This window comes from Eulemur rufifrons, chromosome 19 (assembly GCF_041146395.1).
Source record: "Eulemur rufifrons isolate Redbay chromosome 19, OSU_ERuf_1, whole genome shotgun sequence".
Taxonomy (NCBI): domain Eukaryota; kingdom Metazoa; phylum Chordata; class Mammalia; order Primates; family Lemuridae; genus Eulemur; species Eulemur rufifrons.
This window is the reverse complement of record NC_091001.1, coordinates 98,025,527-98,047,997: the sequence shown is the minus strand read 5'-3', so window position 1 is coordinate 98,047,997 and position 22,471 is coordinate 98,025,527. Positions and strand designations below refer to the sequence as shown.

The 22,471-nt window shown below is 34.0% G+C and overlaps 1 protein-coding gene across 3 annotated transcripts in view; it reads right to left on the bottom strand.

Annotated features, from left to right (window-relative positions):
* The window catches only part of ATAD2B (ATPase family AAA domain containing 2B), a 143,060-nt gene that overhangs the window by 22,878 nt on the left and 97,711 nt on the right, over nucleotides 1-22,471 (bottom strand). For 2 of the 3 annotated variants that reach the window (XM_069495191.1, XM_069495193.1), the window contains 4 exons: nucleotides 19,009-19,194; nucleotides 7,277-7,412; nucleotides 5,412-5,593; nucleotides 1,493-1,652 (listed from right to left, as the gene is read on the bottom strand). In XM_069495191.1, the coding sequence (XP_069351292.1) occupies nucleotides 1,493-1,652; nucleotides 5,412-5,593; nucleotides 7,277-7,412; nucleotides 19,009-19,194 (664 nt within the window). Of the gene's footprint in view, nucleotides 1-1,492; nucleotides 1,653-5,396; nucleotides 5,594-7,276; nucleotides 7,413-19,008; nucleotides 19,195-22,471 lie in introns of all 3 variants that reach the window. The other variant, XM_069495192.1, reaches the window with a different exon arrangement.

The window sequence follows — 22,471 nt, the reverse complement described above, 5'->3', positions numbered from 1 at the left end:
AGTAAAAATAAGATGTATGCATATATTCTATATATAAGACAACTGTATTGGTGAGAGAGATAACAATAATGGGATTACAGATTATTTTAATATTCTTTGTTCTATTTTCATAGATTTTTCTATAAAACATACATAATAAAAACTTAAAATGAAGCAAACAACAAAAACTACAAGAGGCAAATATCCTAATACAAAGCTGAAGAACTGTTAGCTACCAAGTACAACTGTGCAAAAATTTTATTCTATGTGATTTACTACAGTCTAAATTCAGGCAAGAAATTTCATGTGGAATGGAGAAATCCATGTCATTTTACCATGCAGTCTGGGTTGAGAGCCAATGTCCAAAAAATATAGATACAAAGCACAAACTATTCTCTAAATATCTTTAGGTAACAGAAACTTGAACAAGTGTTTTAAAAACAAGAAACATTTTTCTTTTGAGTAGTACCTAGTGAAGAAACAGAATTCTCAATAGAATGAGAAAGAGAAAAACGGCTCCTGACAGCTGGGAGCTGGCCCAGCACTATCAGCTAGGCTCCGGTATGCTGCGTTAAACATAAACAATTTTACAGAAAACCAACATCAGCCAAGGTCATTCTGTGTCCATGATGAGTCAAGATAAAAACAAGGTCACTCTGTAATCATGTCTAAACACAGACAAAAACATAAACATTATCCTAACAACAAAAATAGCCAAATAAAATCCTATCCTGGCTAATATTAATAACACTGTTTCTTTACCAATCACAGCTTTAAGCTTTGCTCCATTCTTCTTGCCTCTAGGTTCTTAAAATGCCTAATTTCAAAATTAGTATCACTTTCTAAACAGCATCCAATCCACTCAAAGCCCCACTTCCTTACATTCTACCCAAAATCACTTAACATAAGCCCAAATCGTATACAGTTCCCTATGATGAACATTCTTCCCTCAGTATAATAAATCAATAAACTCATCTTGTTTTACTACAGATTATGTTCCTGGTGATCTTCCCTGGAGGATGATGACAAGAGATGGAAATACACACTTAAGTACAGGGCAGATTAGGAGTAAAACAAAATATATAAAAATACCCACAATCAACAGAAGAGATCACATTCTACATAAAGGGGTCTTTTGATATGTAAGAGTATCCTATCATGGATTCCCACAAATTCAAAACTCCCCATGTTTATCAGCACTGCTATTGTAGATTAAATTTTAAGTTAAATTCTCAATTACTTGGTTTTCTATCAATCTGAACAAAATCATAATTTAAGTTTAAAAACTAGAAGGTAAATGAAGAAACTAAACTCTGAATATAATGCCAACCACTATAGAATCCTCTAATTTAAGCACATTATTTTTAAGTAGACTAATAGTTCAAGAAGTTTCTAAAAATAATAATAGGTCATGAAAATTAATTTATCTAAAACACAAGCTAGATTTAGCATTTAAACTGTAAACTATTTTCTTTTTGATTATCAAAGTGAACCTCGCCCTATGTGTCCTTACCTCCTGGGTCCTTATCTGGATTGTACTCTAATGCATTGCTACAGATGAGGTCAATATCTTTCAGAAAATCCTTAGCAGTCAGGTAATTATGTTTATCAATTTTAGTTATTACTGTTGATAAATCCATTGGTTCCTTGATAACTTCAAGATAATCTGAAACCTAAAACAAACAGAATATTTTAATGAAAATTACTTCTTGTTTTTTATAAGATCTACTAAGTTCATAAAAACACAAAATAAAAACAGTTCTTTAAAAAACTAAATCTAGATATTTAAGAAATAATTATAGATAAGGATAAAATTACAGTGCTATTTATGCCACTAAAGTTACTATCATACTTTCCATGAAAAGTTTCAGTTTCCAAGTTGTATCTAAATCTATTCTTGAAATTTGAAACCACATCTGCTTTTTTTTGAAAAATCCTTTGGGCATACCTGAGAAAAGGATGTATGGGCAAAAACACCCAATAAGCATCAATAAATGTTACCTCAAGAAAAGAAAAAGAAAGAGAAAAAAAGGAAAATAAAAAGCATAGGCTTTTCATATTATTAGAGAACTTCTGGTAAATTTCTAAAATTGTCAACAAAAAATTTCTTTCTTTCTCAGTTTTCTAGGGTGAGTTGTTTCATGGAAAGTATTTTCCACTCCTTTGGAGTCATCACAAACATTTTGAATCAATTATATAATGAAACTAAGTATTGCTTTATAACTAATAAAAGATTTGCTGGATTGTCACTAAATATAAACAAATATACACACAAACAAACAAAAAACATACTGCTCTATGTGCTGATTTTTCTGGGCAATAATTCAAAAGAGGAGATATTAAGTCATGATTTGACCAATAAATTATATATCACTGACCAATAAGAAAGTGCTAACAACTTGTTTATTGCCTTCCCCAATGCAAATCTCAAATCAAGTAATCAGGTTTGATATAAAAGCAGTTTTAGCAGTAATGTCTAAAATTAGTCCAGGAATGATTTCTGGGGGTAGGGTAATTTCTGCTCTATGAAAGTAGGGTTAGTTATCCTGTAGTTACAGATGACATCAATGCCATGATTTCAAAATTTATATATACACACAGACATGGAAATATGTAATTTATATATATGTTTTTAAAATTTTAATATTACTTATAAGAATATTAGGTAGGGGTGTATATGTGTTTTAATCTGTTTTTCAGCCTCTAAGAGCTCAAAAGCCAGTTAATCTCCATATAGGGGAGGTAATGGAGCTTTATGGAAGCAAGCCATAGTTCAGAAGATACTAGCTGGATTACTGGTTCTGGCATTTGGCATGCCCTGTGTACAAGTGGAAATGGTTTTATAAACTGAAAAGCACTATAAAAATTTATATTACTAAAGACTACAATTTTAGCACCTATGCTTAATTTTAAATGCAATGTTTATTTTTCTGAATTTTTTTTTTTTTTTTTTTTTTGGAGACAAAAGTCTTACTCTGTTGCCTCAGATAGAGGGCAGTGGCATCATCACAGCTTACTGCAACCTCAAACTTGTGGACTCAAGTGATTCTCCTGCCTCAGCCTCCAAAGTAGCTGGGACTATAGGCACGCACCACCATGCCTGGCTAACCTTTTCTATTTTTGGTAGAGATGGGGTCTGGCTCTTGCTCAGGCTGGTTACAGGCATGAACCACCACACCCAGCCAGTTTTCTGAAATTTTGTTTTCTCTGCAGTATGCTTTGGAATTTGATAAAGTTTTTAGATACTTTAAATTCATAATCTGAATAAAAACTTCTATGCTTTATGTTATCCAAATTCATCTTGTTTTCCCTCCTCTATCCTTCCCAGAGACTCCCATGTTTTCAGCTTTAAGAGTAGACAAAACCAGCAGCAGAATTAACCTGAGAACGGACAAAGGAGAAAACAAGAGAAACATAAGCCTTAAATTAAAAAAAAAAAAAAATTTTTTTTTTGTATTGAGACGGGATCTTGCTCTGATGCCCAGGCTGGAGAGCAGTGGTGTGTTTATAGCTCACTGTAACCTCAAACTCCTGAGATCAAGCAATCCTCCTGTCTCAGCCTCCTGAGTATCTGGAACTGTAGGCGCGTGCCACCATGCCCAGCCAATTTTTCTATTTTTTGTATAGATAGGGTCTCACTAAGTTGCTCAGGCTGGTCTCAAACTCCAGGCCTCAAGTGATCCTCCTGCCTCCCGAAGTGATGGGATTACAGGCATGAGTCACCTGTGCTCAGCCTAAAATTTTTATGTGACCAACATTCTCTATCCCTTGCACTGCCTTACCATCATTTATAAAACTTATATTGTATTACAGATGGCATCTGAAATCTGACAATCTTTTCTGGTTAGAAAGAAAGGAGTTATTCCTGAGCAAAAACAAAATTGGTTTACTCCCAGCATGAGAAGCTGAGTTGGGGGCAAGTCCTTATCCTTTAAGAAGTGTCATAATCCAAATATATCAAATGGGACATGGAAACACAAATACATACATACACACACACACACACATATATATATTTAAAACTTTTTTTAATTGGCTGATAGTTTTAAAATTATCTAAAAGCACTACGAAGGGGGAAAATGCTCCACAAATAAAAAGTGATATTTATTAATTAGAAAAGCAAATTAGACATGTTCTGTTATCCCAGTAAGAAAAGATATGAAGTAGTTATGATGTAAAGAATGTGGGCTTTGAATTTAAAAAAACTTTCAAGTTTTGGCTCTGTCACTTTCCAGTAAGCCTCAGTTTTCTCAGCTGCAAAATAAGAAAAATAATGATCCTTGCAAAGTTGCTTAGAGGATCAAATGGAAAAAACTATATATTGTGGACAAATACACAAATAAAATTATAGATAGTTCCTTTATTCCAAAAAAGGGGGAAAAGAAAAAAGAGAAAATAAAAAAAAAATAAAAACAATAAAAAAAGAAACAAAAAAAAATCCACAAACAAACAACAAAAAAAGGTGGGGGGGGAACAGATATTTTCAGACTTGGGGGAGGGGGGGATGTAATGCTAGCTCATTCTTCTCAGTCATAGATGAGGTAATGGGTCCAAAGGAATCTGCTCAGGCCCAAAAGCCCAGATTTCACAATTAGGACACAACATGAAACTTTGAATCATTTCATAATTCAAATTTTTTTAAAGAAATGAAAAAAAAAATCAAAGCTAAAAACACCAAAGCTGTTCAAACATGGAGTCTGAACTATAAGAAGGCCAGTAAAGATGACATTGTGCTCATCCACACACTATATTATCCCAGGATAAAAAACAAAAACAAAAACTATAGTTGACAGTATTATAGTAGATTCCAAATGGAAAATTTCTTTTTTCATGATCACAAACCATGCTCCCACAAGCATACAAAACAATACACATAGAAAGTGAGAAATTTTCCACTGGGAGCAGAGAAAATCTTTACAGAGAAAAATAATTTTAGCTGCATAGGATGTGCTTAACTTCAAACAGCATCCTAACCACAGGCATTTCCAAAATATGAAAGACAAAGAAATTTCAGGTTTCTTAGCCACCTCTTTTGATAAGGTATACATAATTTGGGAAATGCCAATATTAATTACTATTGATTAGTTAATACCAATATACTTATTAAGAGTAGGATTTATTCTGGGATAAAAATAGTCTAGTATGGACATTTTATTAAAGTAACTTTTAATTCTCTTCTTAAATTGAAGAGTAAGAGATCACAAAGATCAGGACATATACAAATTGGTCACTAATTTCATCCAAAAGTCACCAGATGTTTGCTGATGACACTGGTAGTTATCACGTGGATTAAAATTTTACAGGCTAGGGGTAATATTCATCCATGCCTTTGCTTTTTTTCCTTCCAAAAAAAGATGTCAATATTTTTTTCTTTTAGCCAGTTCAACTTCACTGTTTGCACACTACTGAAACAAGACCTCTTCAATATCCACCGGTTTGCTGAAGATGTTAAAGCGTTTATCTGTGGCCAGCCTCTTGGTTACATCCCTGAGAAACAACCGCAACTCTCTTAAAGTATTTTCCTCCTGGTCCTCCATCCGATTTTTTTCTGATTCTGATAACTGACGAGGTGGAGAAGGTAGTGCAAGAGGAAGCACTTCCATAGCACAAAGAGCTGAAGAAAATATAAGAAAATGTTAAGATTCCAACGTGGTTGGCCAGGACCTCAGTGACTTTTCTGGCATTCTCTCAAAATGTTCTTTAAAGAAAAGAATTATAAATACATTCATGTGTCGCTTAATGACAGGGATGTATTCTGAGAAATGCATCATTAGGCAATTTCATAACTGTATAAACACAAACCTACCAGGTATAGCCTACTAGACAACTAGGCTATATGGCATGGCCTATTACTCCTAGGCTACAAGCCTGGACAGCAGATTACTGTACTGAATACTGCAGGCAACTGTAACACAATGATAAGTAATTATATATTTGAACATACTTAAACATAGAAAAGGTACAGTAAAATTACAGTATTATATCCTAAGGGACCACTTTCATATATAAGGTCTGCCGTTGACTGAGAAATGTCAGTATGCAGTGCATGACTATATATGTGAACCATGCAAATTCAACAAGTAAAAATTTGCATGGAAACCAAAAGTTTGAGAATAGCTTCACTTTATAAAATAACTCACAAAAGGACCCCTTTAAAAAACAAATGATATGATTTTAAGTAATTTGATCTTGAAATATTATTTATATATGAATCATTTTCATAAAATATTTGAAATACTTAGATTGACAGAAAGCAACAAAATAATCAGCATGTATAACTTACATATTGAATTTCCCAAAGTTTTTGGAGGAAAAACCCCATAACTATAGCAATTTCACAGGTGTTCATTTTTAAATCACCAAGAAAATTTAGAAAGGAGCCACTAAAGAACAATAAAATTAGTAAAATGTTGATAATATAACTAATGAAAAACAAAGAAAAGGAGAAATAATATGGAAAAGTAAGGACTTGGTAGGGATAAGGGACATATTTAATATCCTACAATAACAGCTATGAGAAAAATAAAAGATGGAACAAGAGTAAAGAGACTTAAACATTTTTACCAAACAGGACGGCTACTTCCTACAAGAGGTTGAAAGATTAAGCAAGCAGATCTTATCCTTTATACAACTTTAAGATTAGGAAAAGAAACTCTCTTTTGAATAATTTAGAATGCAGCCCTTACTTATATCAGAGAACTGAAATCTGACAAATTCTTGAGGCCCCTCTTAAATCTATGAGTAGAAACAGGAAAACCTAACCCTAAAACAAAGCCAGGATAGGTTTTCAAATACCTCACATAAAACATCAAACATAATGGATCCTAAATAAATATTAGAAAAATTAATCAATAAATAAACCAGAAATGGCAAATGTTCTAACCAGCTCTTAGCTCATCAACTCTACCCTGGTCCACAAAGTAATCAGCACAATACCTGGTGTTTACAACCTGGCTAGTTCAAGTCCTGGGTACTTAAAGTAGCTAAAACAGAGCATAACAGAAGACTTTTTTCTTTGACTTTTTTAGCCATGGAAAATGAAAGCTACCAGATGATCTGGACTGTAGCAATAAGGAAAAGTCCTGTTTAGTAAAGCTTTAACAAGGTTGTACGTCCCAATCTCCTCAAGTTAGGTGAACACAATGGCCATTTCCACATGTGTCCATCTAAAGATAAACAGAAACTGATAAACTGTCTTCACTTCCACAAAGAAAGGGTTTAAAAAAATGACTCCAAGAAAGGGCATTTCTTAACTCCAGCTCCCTCCCCATTTTCCTAAAGGCTTTAGGAACTTTACCAGTGTGTTTCCTTCGTGGTGGAGCCATTGATGCCTGATTGAGAATCAATTCTTGGAAAAATTTTCTTCTGTCTTCTTCAATAGGCCTTTGAATATATAAGACCTCTTCATACTGTATTCTAAAGATACATTTAACCTACACATATACACACACACAAAGACATTAAATATACGGAAAATTAAAAGCATACATATTACACCAAATTACAATTTCTTCATCGTCCAGTATCATTTTCAATATTCATACAACATTCACATAGGGTTAGTGTTAACCTAGTTCTAGGATATGCTGTTGACTCGGCTTGATCTCATGAACTAAACAAGAATGGGAGAATATCCAATTGCCCAAATCATTAATAAATGATACTATATCTAGGATAGTCATCAGATGATAGCAAAATGGATAGTTGATTGTAATAATGGTCAAATGGCAACAATCTCAAAGGGCTTTTACATAAGAGCTGAAATGCAATTACCTAAAATCTACAATAAGGAGCTGGAAAGACATTAACACTGCCTTCTCTTATACTTCTTATCCACTGACACTTCCCTTCCTGTGCTCATTCCCTACCAAGTCTATTTCACTGTAATCTCTGGAATCCTGGCTCCACTGCAAATAAACTATACCTTCAGTCTCTTCACAGAATGCTCCATGACATCACCTTCCACAACAAACTCCAATGCAAAAATAAGCCAATCACTCTTATATCCCTCTGCTCCTTCCACCTGGTGATTACCTACCTCTTCTCTGCTCACCTACTCACCCAGATGTCCCCCCACCTTCCATAATATGCTGTTCAAGTCCTCCTTACGTCTTACCAATTTGTCTACCATGGCACTTAACACTTCATTTAATTTATATGTTTTTCTAGAAGGTCTATCTTCTACCTTCTAGACACCAAACTCCCTCAGAACACAGACCATTTTTATTCATCTGTTTTCCTACACTTACCACACTGCATGATACATAGCAATGAGCAGTGCTTAATAAGCATGTACTGAAAGAGTAAAGCTTGTGAATTTTGTTACCTAGCCCACATCAGATTGGAAATGCAACTAAAAATGGGATACGATCACTAGGATGGAAAGAAGTACCAACCATGCCAGTGTGGAAATACTGAATTAGGACTGAGGACATCAATTCTAGCCCAAATTTAGCTATAAATTTGTGGTAAACTTTGGATAATCCATTCAATTTGTCATTTCTAGCCACTTACTGGATTAATTTTATGAATTGAACACTTGAGGATTTCATAAATATTATGTTATTTAATCTTTATAACAATGAGGTATGTATTATTCCCTCATTTTACAGATAAGGAAATTTAGGCTTAGAAAGGTTTAAGTAATTGGCTTAAAATCACAAAGGAAAGAAATAAAAACTAGATTATATAAACTCTAAAGGCCTTTTCCAGCTCTGAAATTCTAAAACAGAAAAGAAACAAACAATGTGAGGTAGACATAAGAATTCAAAAATTAGATGGGGAATTATTTATCTAAATCTAAAGTCAAATTGGTTTAAGAGTTTATAACTTTCACCTTGTGTCTCTCCAGTGTTTTTTGTAGACTACCCTCTTGCACAGCTCCCTCCACCCCTTTAATCTATGCTTTGCTGGTTCTTCTTTGAAAGTTCTGGAAGCAAATTTACTAGCGAACAATGCATTGTGTGCCAAACATCATGCTAGACACTACAGTTATAAAATTGAAGAAAATATGTTCTTACACAAAGATCTTACAAAAAGTGCTTTAACAGAAGTAGCAAGACACAGAGGAGAAACCCTGCAAGGGGTAGGGGTGAAGAGGCATTAGACAAGATATAGCAGAAATAGCCTACAGCAACTGGGTCTTGAAAAATAAATAGAACTTAATACTGTAGAAGTACCATGATTTTGTTCAAGAACGGCAAAACATTTAGTTTCAGTTTTAAATATTCTTCCTTCTGATAATTTTCAACATTGTGTTAAACTTTGTGAATACAAAAGCATACCAAGAGTGAGCCTACAATAATCCACTAATATTCCTGCCAGGTTATTACCAATAGCTTAGAATCCATATACTTAGAAGTATAAAATAAGTAGGCTAAATTATATTACTTTAAATTCACTCCTAACCCTTTCTTTGGACAGTCCCAGCCTCAAACTTCATGGAGCACCAAAGGCAAGGCTTTTATGATTCCCTGAGCAAATCACACTCTCTTTCCCATTGGTTCACACTGGTCATCTTACATGCGACTCTCTCTTTCTTGAACCCTTCTGTAACATACCACTCAAGCTGATGCTTTCCCTGAATATCTCATATACACTCGGGCATAGCTTCCAATACTTCTCATTAAGCATTTTTAAAACAGTTCAAGAATTTATAGTAAATTTTTACAGTTGTGCACCCAACACAAGCCAGTTTTAGAACTTTTCCATTACCCTAAAAGGTTCCCTTTATGCCTATTTACAGTCAATCCCCACTCCCACTCACAAGTCCCAGCCCAACAACAACTGATTTGCTGTTTCTAGAGATTTACCTCTTTTAGAAATTTCATATCATATAACTGGTAGTCTTTGGTGTTTGTCCTCTCTTAGCCTATCTTCAGGTTCACCCATGTTGTACTATATATTAGTATTTCATTCCATTTACTGCTGAACAGTATTTCCTTGTATGTTTATACCACATTTTGTTTAGCCATTCACCAATTAATAAACATTTGGGTTGTTTCTACTTTTTGATTATTATGAATAATACTACTAGAATCATTCCCATGAACATATGTTTTCATTTCTCTTTTGTAGATAGTTAGGAGGGAACTGCTGAGTCATACCACACATTTATGTTTAACTTTGGACATTTTACAGTCCCATCAGCAATATATAAGGACTCCAGTTTCTCTACATCCTTGCTAACACTTGGTATTGTCTGTCTTTTTGATTATAGTTATTCTAGTGGGTTGCAGTGGTATCTCATTCCTGAATGACTAATGATATCAGGCATCTTTTCATGTGCTTATTAGCCATTTATATATACTTTTAGGAACCTCATATAAAAGGAATAATACAATATTGTCCTTTTGTGACTGGCTTATTTCACTTAGTATAATGTCTTTAAGGTTCATCCATGCTGCCACATACATTAACATTTCCTTTCTTTTTAGGTTAAATAATGTTCCATTGCATGTATACGCCACATTTTGTTTACCCATTCATCTGTCAATGAATGAACAACACTGGGGCTGTTCCTACCTTTTGGCTATTGTGAACGATGCTGCTATGAACATGGGTGTACAAATACCTGTTCAAGTCCCTGCTTTCAATTCTTTTGGGTATGCTGGGTTCATACCTAGAAGTTGAATTGCTAGATCATATGGCAATGTATGTTTACCTTTTAAGGAAATGTCACACTGTTTTCCACAGCCACTACATAATTTTACACGCCCACTGGCAATGCATAAAGGCTCCAATTTCTCCACATCTTCACCAACACCTGTTATTTTCTGTTTTTTTAATAACAGCTATCCTAATGAGTATGAAATGATTATCTCATTGTGGTTTTAATTTACATTTCCCTAATGATTAGTGATGTCGGGCATCTTTTATTGTCCATTTGTATATCTTCTTTAGAGAAAAGTCTATTCAAATCCTTTTCCCATTTTTGAATTAGGTTTGTTTCACTGTTGAGTTGCAGGAGTTCCAATATCAATCCCTTATCAGATATATGATTTGCAAATATTTTCTCTAATTCTGTGGGTTGCCTTTCACTCTGCTGATAGTGCCCTCTGATATACAAAAGTTTTAATTTTTATGAGGTGCAACTTATCTATTTTTTCTTTTGTTTCTTGTACTTTTGGTGTCATATCCTAGAAATCACTACCAAATTCAATATCATGAAGCTTTTCCCCTATGTTTTATAGGTCTCTTTTTATATGCTTCATATATTTTATATAGTTTTTTAGGTCTTTAATCCATTTTGAGTTAATTTTTAATTATGGTGCAAGGTAAGGATCCAACTTCATTTCTTTTGCATGTGGTTATCCAGTTTTCCCCAGCACCACTTCTTGAAAAAGACTGTCCTTTCCCCATTGAGTGGTCTTGGAACCCTTGTCAAAGATCATTTGATGGAGTCTTATCATTAAGTTGCAAGATTTCTTTATACACTGATATAAGTCATTTATCAGATAAGTGATTTGATATCTTTGAAATATTTTCTCCCAGTCTGTGGCATGCTTTTTCATTCTCTTAATGGTATCTTTTGAAGAGTAAAACTTTTTAATGTTGATAAAGTTCATTTTATCAATTTTTTTCTTTTATGGATCATGCTTTTATATATTATTATACCATTTCTCATACTATATTATAATATTTTCCATGTCTCTCTTCTCTCTAAACTTTAAATCCATGGAGATCAATGACTGCCTTTTTGTTATTCATGTTTTTCACCTATTTTATTTATTCAATAATTCAACAAAGATTTACTGTTCTAGAAATATGTTTTTATATATGTATCTCTGCATGTATGTGTGTGTCCAGAAACTGTTAGGTAGTTAAGCATTATAGGTAGAAGAGTAAAGAAAACACACTGACCTACCTTAAACAAATACAAACTTACTAGTACATTGCATTGTATAGTATAGGCACTTAATAAATTTTTGCTGAATGAGCAATGGCCTTAACTTGGTGAATATAAAACTCTCCTTTTCCCTGACCATTCCTCAAGCCTAACATTGAGATATCCAGAAATGGTTTCTCTGAAGTCATAGAAAAAAAAAGAACATTGTTAATACATGACCTTTGGAATCAGACAAACCTGGGTTCAAATCCTTGCTCTGCCATACTAGCTGTGAGACCCTAGGCAAGTTACTTTACTCCTGCTAGCCTCAGTCTCTCCAGCTGTCAAACAGGAAAACAATACCTTTTTAACTGGACAGTTAAAAAACTTCACTTAGGGCTGGGTGCAGTGGCTCACGCCTGTAATCCTAGCACTCTGGGAGGCCGAGGTGGGCGGATCGTTTGAGCTCAGGAATTTGAGACCACCCTGAGCAAGAGCGAGACCCCGTCTCTACTAAAAATAGAAAGAAATTAGCTGGACAACTAAAAATATATAGAAAAAATTAGCCGGGCATGGTGGTACATGCCTGTAGTCCCAGCTACTCAGGAGGCTGAGGCAGGAGGATTGCTTGAGCCCAGGAGTTTGAGGTTGCTGTGAGCTAGGCTGACGTCACAGCACTCTAGCCCGGGCAACAGAGTGAGACTGTCTCAAAACAAAAACAACAACAACAACAACAAAAAGAAACTTCTCTTAGATATTGTACATAACTCGCTTAATATAATGCCTGGCACACAGTTGCAGTTGCATAAATGGCAGCAATTCTTTCATTAGTAAAATCTTTTTGTTTTATCTCATTTATCAACATGCTAAATATAATTATTAGCCCTTAATTTTGAAAGTAGGGTTCCTGCAACCTTGTATAGGGAAAAGTAATGGTTTAAGAACCTAAGGTCTCAAAAAAAAAAAAAAAGTTGTGGAAAACAAGGTCAGAAGTAAACCTAAGAAAGCTTTCATAAATAAAATCTGCTTTCTTCAAAACAAAATAGGTAAATAATCCATAAAATAAAAATTAATATTTTATATACCTTAAAATAGTAACAATTAATGTTCACTTACTGCTCTTTTTTGGTTTAAAAGAGGAAAAAAAGCTCGTGAGGATCTCTCCTTCCTCTAAAATTTTAAGAAGAATCACGTCATTGTTTTACTACCAAAAAATTAATATTAAAAAAAGTTCCTTTGTATATATGATCATTCGTCTGAGTTTTTAATGCCCTTACCTGATTTTTCTACTTGAAGTTACTGATTCTTACCTCCCAGGTTGTACCATAAACCCAAGGACACAGAATGATATGAAACACTTGAGATGACAAAATGCTATATAATCTTACTTTCATCAGCATAGCTCAGAAAGTATTTCTTTAAAATTTATCTCCAATATACTGAATTATATCATCTTGAGTCTGCCAACAGTGATTTAACAACAAAGTAGATAACGTGAATATCTTCAGAAACAGAAGTGAAATTCTGGCTGAAGCTTGCTTTCCTTCCTGCAAATACCTCTACTCCTTCCTATCTGCTTCTTCCCTTAAAAGTCTTTTTGCTGGCTCAACCCGCAATTAACTCTTTTTTCTAATTCTCCTGAACAGGAAGTAACTTGCAATTCCCATATATCTCAACTAAAATTCTCCAACTATCCTCAGAAAGGGTCTACAGAAATAAATTTACTTACACTAGAATTCTGCAGAAAGGGAATGAGGCTAGACAGGGATTACTTAAAGCCTATGTGGTGATTCAACTGTTAGTTCTTTTTTGACACAGTAGACTTTTACTGAGTAATTCCCATGTGCCAGCACTGTGTTAAGAACTGGAGACATGACAGCCAGTAACAGAGTCCCCTCCCCTCAAAGAGCTTGTGGTCTAGGCCACAGGTTCACAATTGTTTTGGACTCAGGACCTGTTTAAATTCTTAAAAATTACTGAAGACCCCAAAAGAGCTTTTGTTTATGTGGGTTGTATCTGTCAATACTTGTGCACTTTAAAATTAAAACTGAGAACATTTTTTAAATAAGCCCAACACATATTAACATTAAAAAGTATATTCTTTTGAAAAATATTTTTGAAAATATAAAATATAGAGAACACATTAAATATAAAATAAAATTTAGTGAGCAAAGTAGCACTGTTTAAATTTTTGTCAAATATTTTTAATATCTGGCTTAATGGAAGACAATTGGAATCTTATTTCTGCTTCAGCATTCAATCTGTCACAATATGTTGTTTTGACTGATGTATATGAAAAAACAAACAAACCCAGATTCAAGCAGATATATAATTAGAAAAGGGTGGAACCTGACAATTCCCTGAAAAAGTCTTGGGGACTCCCTATGGGTCCTTCAACCACGCTTTCATAACAGCTGGTTGAAGCAATGATTTCCAAATGTTTTCTATCAAACACTTCATCAGTTAAAAAATCTGAAAATATGCCCACCAACATATGCATATTTATTTAAATATACTATTCTGTTAACATATTATTTCTATTATAAAACATATATAGAGGATATTTAAGATAATATGAAAAATAACTAGAAGTTCTAATGTTCCTCTCAGTATCTCAATACACTGAGTATAAACTTATTTTGGAGACTGCTGGACTATGAGATCTATATAAGGAAACAAGATAATGTCAAACGGGCTCTAAAAAGATGAGATTGTCATTTTGTCCTACTAATAAAACACTAGCCCCATAGGGACTAATCCTTTTTGGGTTTTCTTCAATTTTTAAAAATAGATAATCTTTTCCTTTCATCTCAGAATAATGGGTTTATTTTCCAGTTAGAACAGTAGTATTGACTGGGCGCACTGGCTCATGTAATCCTAGCACTCTGGGGGGCAGCAGGACGGCTTGAGGTCAGGAGTTCAAGACTAGCTTGAGCAAGAGCAAGACCCTGTCACTACAAAAAAACAGAAAAAATTAGCTGAGTGTTGTGGTGTGCACCTGTAGTCCCAGCTACTTGGGAGGCTGAGGCAAGAGGATCGCTTGAACCCAGAAGTTGGAGGTTGCAGTGAGCTATGACGACGCCACTGCATTCTACCCAGGGTGACGGAGTGAGACTTTCTCAAAAACAAAACAAACAAACAAAAACCAGTAGTATTTATTACAGATTTAGAAAATAAGACAATAAAAAAATTACTATAATCTTAATACCCAGAGATAATTACTAATAACATTTCTGTGTATATGCTTCCCACGTCTTCTCTATAAATTAGAACATACCATATTGATTACCTGCATTTTTCAAACAATACATGTAAATATCTTTTTATGATATTAAATATTTTCTATATCAGTATTTTCAACAGTCTCATTGTGTTTCATGGAATGAATCTACTATAACCTAACCAATTACCTATGATAGAACATTTAGATAGCTTCCAATCTATGAAAAAGTCTATGACAAAACCTTTGTATTTTTCAAACAATACGTTTACATGTATCTTTGTGTTTGCCCATGAAAAATTCTCAGGTAATTACCTACAAATGGTATTGCTGAGTGAAAATGTATGTACATATTTACGGATATTTCTATGGATTGCTTAGTTTACTCAACTGTTTTGCTGGTGGTTTGGGGGCTTTGTTGTTGTTGTTTTTGGTTTGGTTTGGGTTTTTTTGAGACAGGGTCTCATTCTGTTGCCAGGGCTAGAGTGCAGTGGCATCATCATAGCTCACTGCAACCTCAAACTCCCAGGCTCAAGCAATCCTGCCTCAGCCTCCTGAGTAGCTAAGACTACAAGCGTGTACCACCATGCCCAGCTAATTTTTCTATTTTTCTGTGGATACAGGGTCTCACTGTGTTGCTCAGGTTGATCTGGAACTCCTGGCCTCAAGTGATCCTCCTGCCTTAGGCTCCCAAAGTGCTTGGGTTATAGGCATGAGCCACCACACCCAGTCTGTTGTTTTTTTAAGGGACAGAGTCTTGTTATGTTGCCTGGCTGACCTTGGATTCCTGGGCTCAAGATATCCACCCATTTCAGCCTCCCTGGTAGCCGTGACTACAGGAGTGTGCCACTGCACCAACCGAACTGTTTGTTTATATATATATATGTATATATATATATATAAATAAAAATAAAATCCTATATCTTACTGTTATTTTAACTTACCCATTTATATCTTGTTAAATACACTAGAGTAAACAGGCCATTTCTTTCTTTGAAAAATCACTTGGTTTTGTACTACCCACTTTTTATTTCATTTCTTCCATAGATGTGGCAACTTGCTAACCTACAGTTACTTGGTCTGCAACTCTCTGTGCTATTCATTCATTTACCAAATATTTATCAATATGTACTAAGGATTATAGATTACCATCTCAGTTTGCAACATAAAGAAAGTAAACATTCTAATGGCAAAGCTGAAATTAAAATGTAAGGCTGGGGGGAGCAGAGAAAGATTTCCCATGAACAATTAGTATAAAAAACATGTTATATAATCAGTAGTCTGAGACAATTCCTATAATCTTCACCCCACAAATATGAATATCTATAACAGCTTTAGTAGCTACTTGACTAATAAGGGCTGAGTATACAGAAGACAGAAGAAGTGAAAAAGCTGAAACTTCAGGATTCAATGCTAGTAAATTTCTAATATTTTAGCTACTAATTGTGGCTATTAGAAACAATGAAAAAGCTTACTAGTCAGTAGGCTTTTTGAATCCTTTAAAAACTGACAACAATATAGCAACATTGAAAATATTGGCTTTAAAATACTAAATCAAGAGTAAAATTACAGATGCATACAGACAACAGGAGTAGGCAAAATAAAATTTGCTGTATGAAGAAGATAGGCTCATAATAATTTTATGTACAAGTTTTTCAAATAATATAAAATTCAGGGGATTATATATTCCCAGCTAGAATCCTTAATTATCCCAAATTTTACCTCTTCTCTTTCTCTTTGTATTATTATAATAAAACTAGTTGAGGCCGGGTACATAGTGAGACCCCATCTCTTAAAAAGGCGAATTAGCTCACACCTATAATCCTAGCACTTTGGGAGGCCAAGGCAGGAGGATCACTTAAGGCCAGGAGTTCAAGACCAGCCTGGGCAACACAATGAGATCTCGTCTCTATAAAAAATAGAAAAATTAGCTGGGTGTGGTGGTGTGTGCCTGTGGTCCCAGCTATTCAAGAGGCTGAGGCAGGAGTATCACCTGAGCCCAGGAGTTTGAGGTTGCAGTGAGCTATGACGATGCCACCGCACTCTAGCCTAGGAAACAGAGTGAGACCCTGTCTCAAAAAAAAAAAAAAGAAAAAAGAAAAAAGAAAGAAAGAAAAGAAAAGAAAAAAATTTAAACTGAAACCAGTTGACAGAGAGTATCTAACTTGTAAAAGTGGCTCCTATGTTATATCTAGGTTCAGTCCATTCTTCTAAATCAACTTTTCCTGCATTCCTATTTTATAATACTAATACAATATCAAACATATTATAGCTCTATAGTTTCCAAAATAAATTCATATATACTATCTCACACCAACAACCCCATTATTACTCACATTTTATAGATAAGGAAACTGAGGCTATTCTAGGTTCAAATATTTATACCAGATCAAAAGACTAAAAAGTCAGTACCTTGGTTTTTCTGACTCTTACTACACATATAGCATTCTATTAAATTTTATTGCCCTCTATAGTAAACATTTTAATTAATGTTCTTCATGTACTATCAGATATTAATAAAAAATGAATTACTCTATATTTAATATACTTTCCTTACAAAAGCAGTAAATCATACAAATCCATTTTAGCAAAATAACAAAAGTTGAAACATAAAAGAACTCAGTAAATAAATACCTTAATCATAAAACTCCACATAATCAGGTTTTATATTATAGCATTTAAAATGCAAATCTGTTATATGAACATCATTCCTGTTGGTCTCCTGGGCAAAATATATGTCCCCCCTCTCGGTTTTTGCAACCACCTTTAATTTAATGAAGCGTCCGTCCTAGAGCTAGTAAAACAGGAGCACAAGGGGCCTGAAGAAACATGGAGGTGACCAGCTCTCCCACATCCACCATCAGCACTATCTGCACTCAAGAATGACCACACACCCCTGCTGCCTACCCATACTACCACCCGCAGGCTGGCAGGCACCAGGAGCTGCAGCAGGTGAGTGGGGTAGAAGGCTCAGGGGAAACACAAGGGACCGACAACGTGGGGAGGGGCTAACAAGGTCCTGCACAAAATATTTCTAAACATTCCTATAGGAGACAATTGCAAGACCTCATGAGCTCAGGGTGTTAGGACAATTTTTTAAAAACAAATTTTATTCACATGAGTTAATATACCAATTTTTTTCTGTATCAATTGTGATTTTTGCCTTTGATTTGAACTCAAAAGCTAAATTTCAGATTTGAAAAATACACTATTAGTAATAATATTCAACTTAACATGATGCTATCAATGAGAAGAGTTGAAAGGTCAAATCCCACCAAATGATCTCAGGGATAAGAAGGATAATACAAAGGAATTGACAATGATACAGCTACAATTTTCTTAAAAGGTACTATCAGTTGAGTATCCCTCATCTGAAATGCTTGGGACCACACATGGTTAGGATTTTTTATTTTTTAAATTTTATTTTGGAGTATCTGCATATACATAATGAGATAATCTTAGGGAAGGGAATGAGACCCAAATCTAAACACAAAATTCATTTATGTTTCATATACACCTTACATACATAACCTGAAAGTAATTTTATACAATATTTTTAATAATTTTATGTATGAAACAAAGTACTGACTGTATTTTGACTGAAATCCATCACATGAGGTCAGGTGTGGAATTTCCCACTTGTCACTTCATAGTGACACTCAGGTTTTGGATTTTGGAGCATTTCAGATTTTGGATTAGGGATGCTCAACCTACATATATATGTGTTCAGTTCTGTTCTAAGCATGAGTTATCTCAATCTCCACAACAACACTAAGGAAGATATCACTATTATAACAAAAAAAGAAACTGAAACTTAAAATGTTAAATAACTTGCCTCCCTCACATGGCTAATAAACAGTTATAGCCAGGATATGACTGCTGGCAGTATTGATTTTATAGTAATTAAAAAATGTCCAATTTACAAAGCCAACTATCTTAAAACAATATAATAAGGAAAGATAAATATTTAATCAATTCTTACCTCTTCAGGCAGTTCACTGTACATGGTTTCAGAGGTAGACAATAAAAATATAGGTGAAAACGATGGTATATCTTGTAGCAATGTCAGAAAAGTTGCTCTCACAGTTTCACTGACAGCTTCCCACCAATCACCAATGTGAGGCATGTAAACAATACTAGGTACTGTTCTTCGAGCTTCACGAAAAATCTAATAAGGGAAAGAACCAGCAATTAAAACCCAAACTGATTATTGTAAAGTCTACCCAGTGACCTCCAAATATATGAAATGTGTCAGACCTGTTACTGCCATTAGTTTCAGCCCCCAAATTTAAGTTCTTTAAGATATGACGCACAAGCTTTACATACAGCTTCTATCTACCCTTGCCCCACCAAAAAAGGGGTATTTTTTGCCATTAATTACTCCTATTCAGTATATGTTAATAGGATAAAGGTATCAAATTGTTCCACTTACTATGTAAAGATAATAAAGCAAAATACCACTATAAAATATGCTGCAAATAAAGAGATAAACATGCACCTATATGTCACCCAAGTTAGAGCGCTATCAGTAAGCTTTATACAAAGAAGAAAATGATGACATAGTTTACACGTTTGAGCACACTGCGTAAAATCACTTAACATATGAATTAAATAAACATTTTAACCAAGATGTACCATCCTAAAGCTTAAAACTAATGAACTTCCTGCTGAACCACTTGTTCACCTCCTCCCATTACCTTAGTTCAGTCTTTCATAAAATAGTCACAAAATACTCTTACTTCTCTAAAGAGTAATGAATTAGCAAAGAGCTCTGAGATACTTCCATTGTCAGAAAATACAAAATGAAGTTTTCCTCAGGTGTTAAAAAGAGTCCTCACCATAGTTTCAGTCACCCTCTGCCAATAAGGACCAGGTAGGCTACTAGTTAGCTGCCAAGCAGAACTACTGTCCTTTACATATGTCAACAGCTCGACAGCCAATACATTACACCAATAAATTCTCACACATTGTGACATCACTTCATTATTTTAAAAAAGTTTAGGCATAAACGTAAAGATCTGACTGTATTTCTTCAATCTAACTCGAGAATTCTATTTCTAAAATGCTTTACTTATTTTCCCTTATTTTAAACACATTTCAATTACTTAGTCTATGTAATGTACAAAATACAGATTTAGGAATCTAACATTAAAAATGATTAAGATTATCAGAAACATTCCTAAGAATCAAAAGGATTATTTTTCTTTAATGAGTAAACTTACCATTTGCATGAGTTTTTAAAATAATACATTTTATACAGTTTTAAATTTCCTATGTAAAATAAAATGTATTGCCAAATCAATAATAAACCAGATGAAAGAGGCTCAAATTTTTCCCCCAAATTGGAAAAAGTGTAGATGTTATGATCACTCACATCGAAAGTAATATTTGCTCCTTCCCTTCCTTAATATTTGCATATCCACCAATCCAGAACAGTTGTACAGTACAACTCCTTCAGGACTCTCAAATTTTGACCTTTTCTGCAAACACGCACCCTCCTATCCTGGATCTTGGAAATCCAAGGATTATTTTTTTCCAAAGTTCTTGTAGGAAATTCATAAGAGAAAAACAAGCATAAATATTGGCAAAAGGAAGAAATCACACAGAAGCACAAAGGCAACTGAGGCATTTATTTTTTTTAAAAATGACATGCCACCCTAATCAGGCATGGTATGTGTAAGACAGTGACTGACTCCTTTTGTTGCTTTCCAATTCCCCACTCCATGCTGGTAAAACTAGGAAGAATAAGCAGGGAGACAGAGATAATCATATGAAAAAGACTAATGAGCTATAGCTTACTGAGAAACCTCAAAAAACTAACCACCTAATTCAGCCATGCAAGTTATCACATGCCCAAGGCATAGAGAGATGTGAAAACATGTCTTTAAAAAATATATAAAAATTTGCCTTTCATTCTACTACTTCTAGGTTAAGTTTTCCAGGACTGTGTGTTGAAAACATCTAGCAGTTAAGTAACAAAGAGGATGAGCAAAGCAACAAAAGGTTAAGTGATAACAAGAATTTCACAGATCCAGAAGTTAAATACTACTGGTGATTTCACTGTATTTGGCAGGCTGAACTAGACAAGCATCACCAGCTGTAGAAGAGATGGTCTTTTTTTCCCTATGTCTTTCTTCTTCCTTTCATCCAATCCCCTCAAAATTAACAAATTAAACATGATATCCTATTGACCCTATAAAAAATTTAGATACTGTTTATTTCCAAAGCCTTTATGACAATATCCTTCTTGGCAGAATTCTTTAAACTATGAAAACCTAAAGTGGGAAAAAAATCAGACAAGTCTAGGATGAATATGGGAAAATAAAAAGGCTTTCTGATCCATGAGTGTATAATTACATAAATTGAGAATTAACCTAAGTATATGAGATACAAATATCCAGGGAATAGTTTTATAATTTTTATCCTAAGCATTTAGGGGAAAAATCATGCTTAACTACTAAAACAAGTTTTCTTTTTAATTCCTTACTCCATGTTATCTCAGAATATTAAAATAAACTTTTATATTTTCTTTAAACTTATAACCAACATGTTCTAATTCCTATTTTTATAATGAAAATTCAAAAAAAGTTGAGTTTGAGAATTGCATTTAAAAATTTGTACAGTATACATATCAGGGAAAAGGTTCAATCTTATTGTGATCTTTTTTTTGTGTAATATAAAAACAGCTCTTCAGCAGTTTGCTGGTAACTTTTAAAAAGTTGTGTAGTAAAATACATTCTGTGAAATCAAACAACCAGTTATTTCAGAGTAGAAAAATAAAGCCTAATTTAATGAAGCGTCAACTGTCTTGGGAATAACTGATGCCATTTGAGAACTAGAAAAATACTCACCTATAGGGTGTCTTGGATTGGTGGATGTGCAAGGTGTAGTAGAAAACAGAAAAACTGTTATAGAGAAAAAAAGACAGTAGGCCAAATTACTGAACCAACCGTTTCAAAATAATTCTGACATGACCAGCACTCTTGCACAAGTAAAATGAACACACACCAGCATATGTGAACTGTTCATTTTGATTCTTTATTAAAACAATATATTCCATTTCCTCTGGCCTCCTTCTTGCCACAGATGTCACAGCCCCTTAGATAAATAACTTTTTAAAATTTTCTTTACTTAAAAAAAAAAAATCACAAGCTACTTCCTCTGTATATTAATGATATTAAAGGCAAAAATAAGGCCACTGAAGTTAAAGGTAACCTTATAAGGAAGCACTAATGATATAAACTGTACTTATATTACAATTATAAGAGTTCTAAGCATCTCAAAAGCTAAACTCTTTAGCTTTCAGCAACTAAATTAAAGTGTTCAGTGCATGAAAATTTAGTGTATTTTTTAAAATTAAGAATTTAGAGCCCCATAACAAGTCAATTCCTTCAGAAACTGAAAATGACGAAAATTTTAAATACAAATGTGAATGAAGCAGAAAT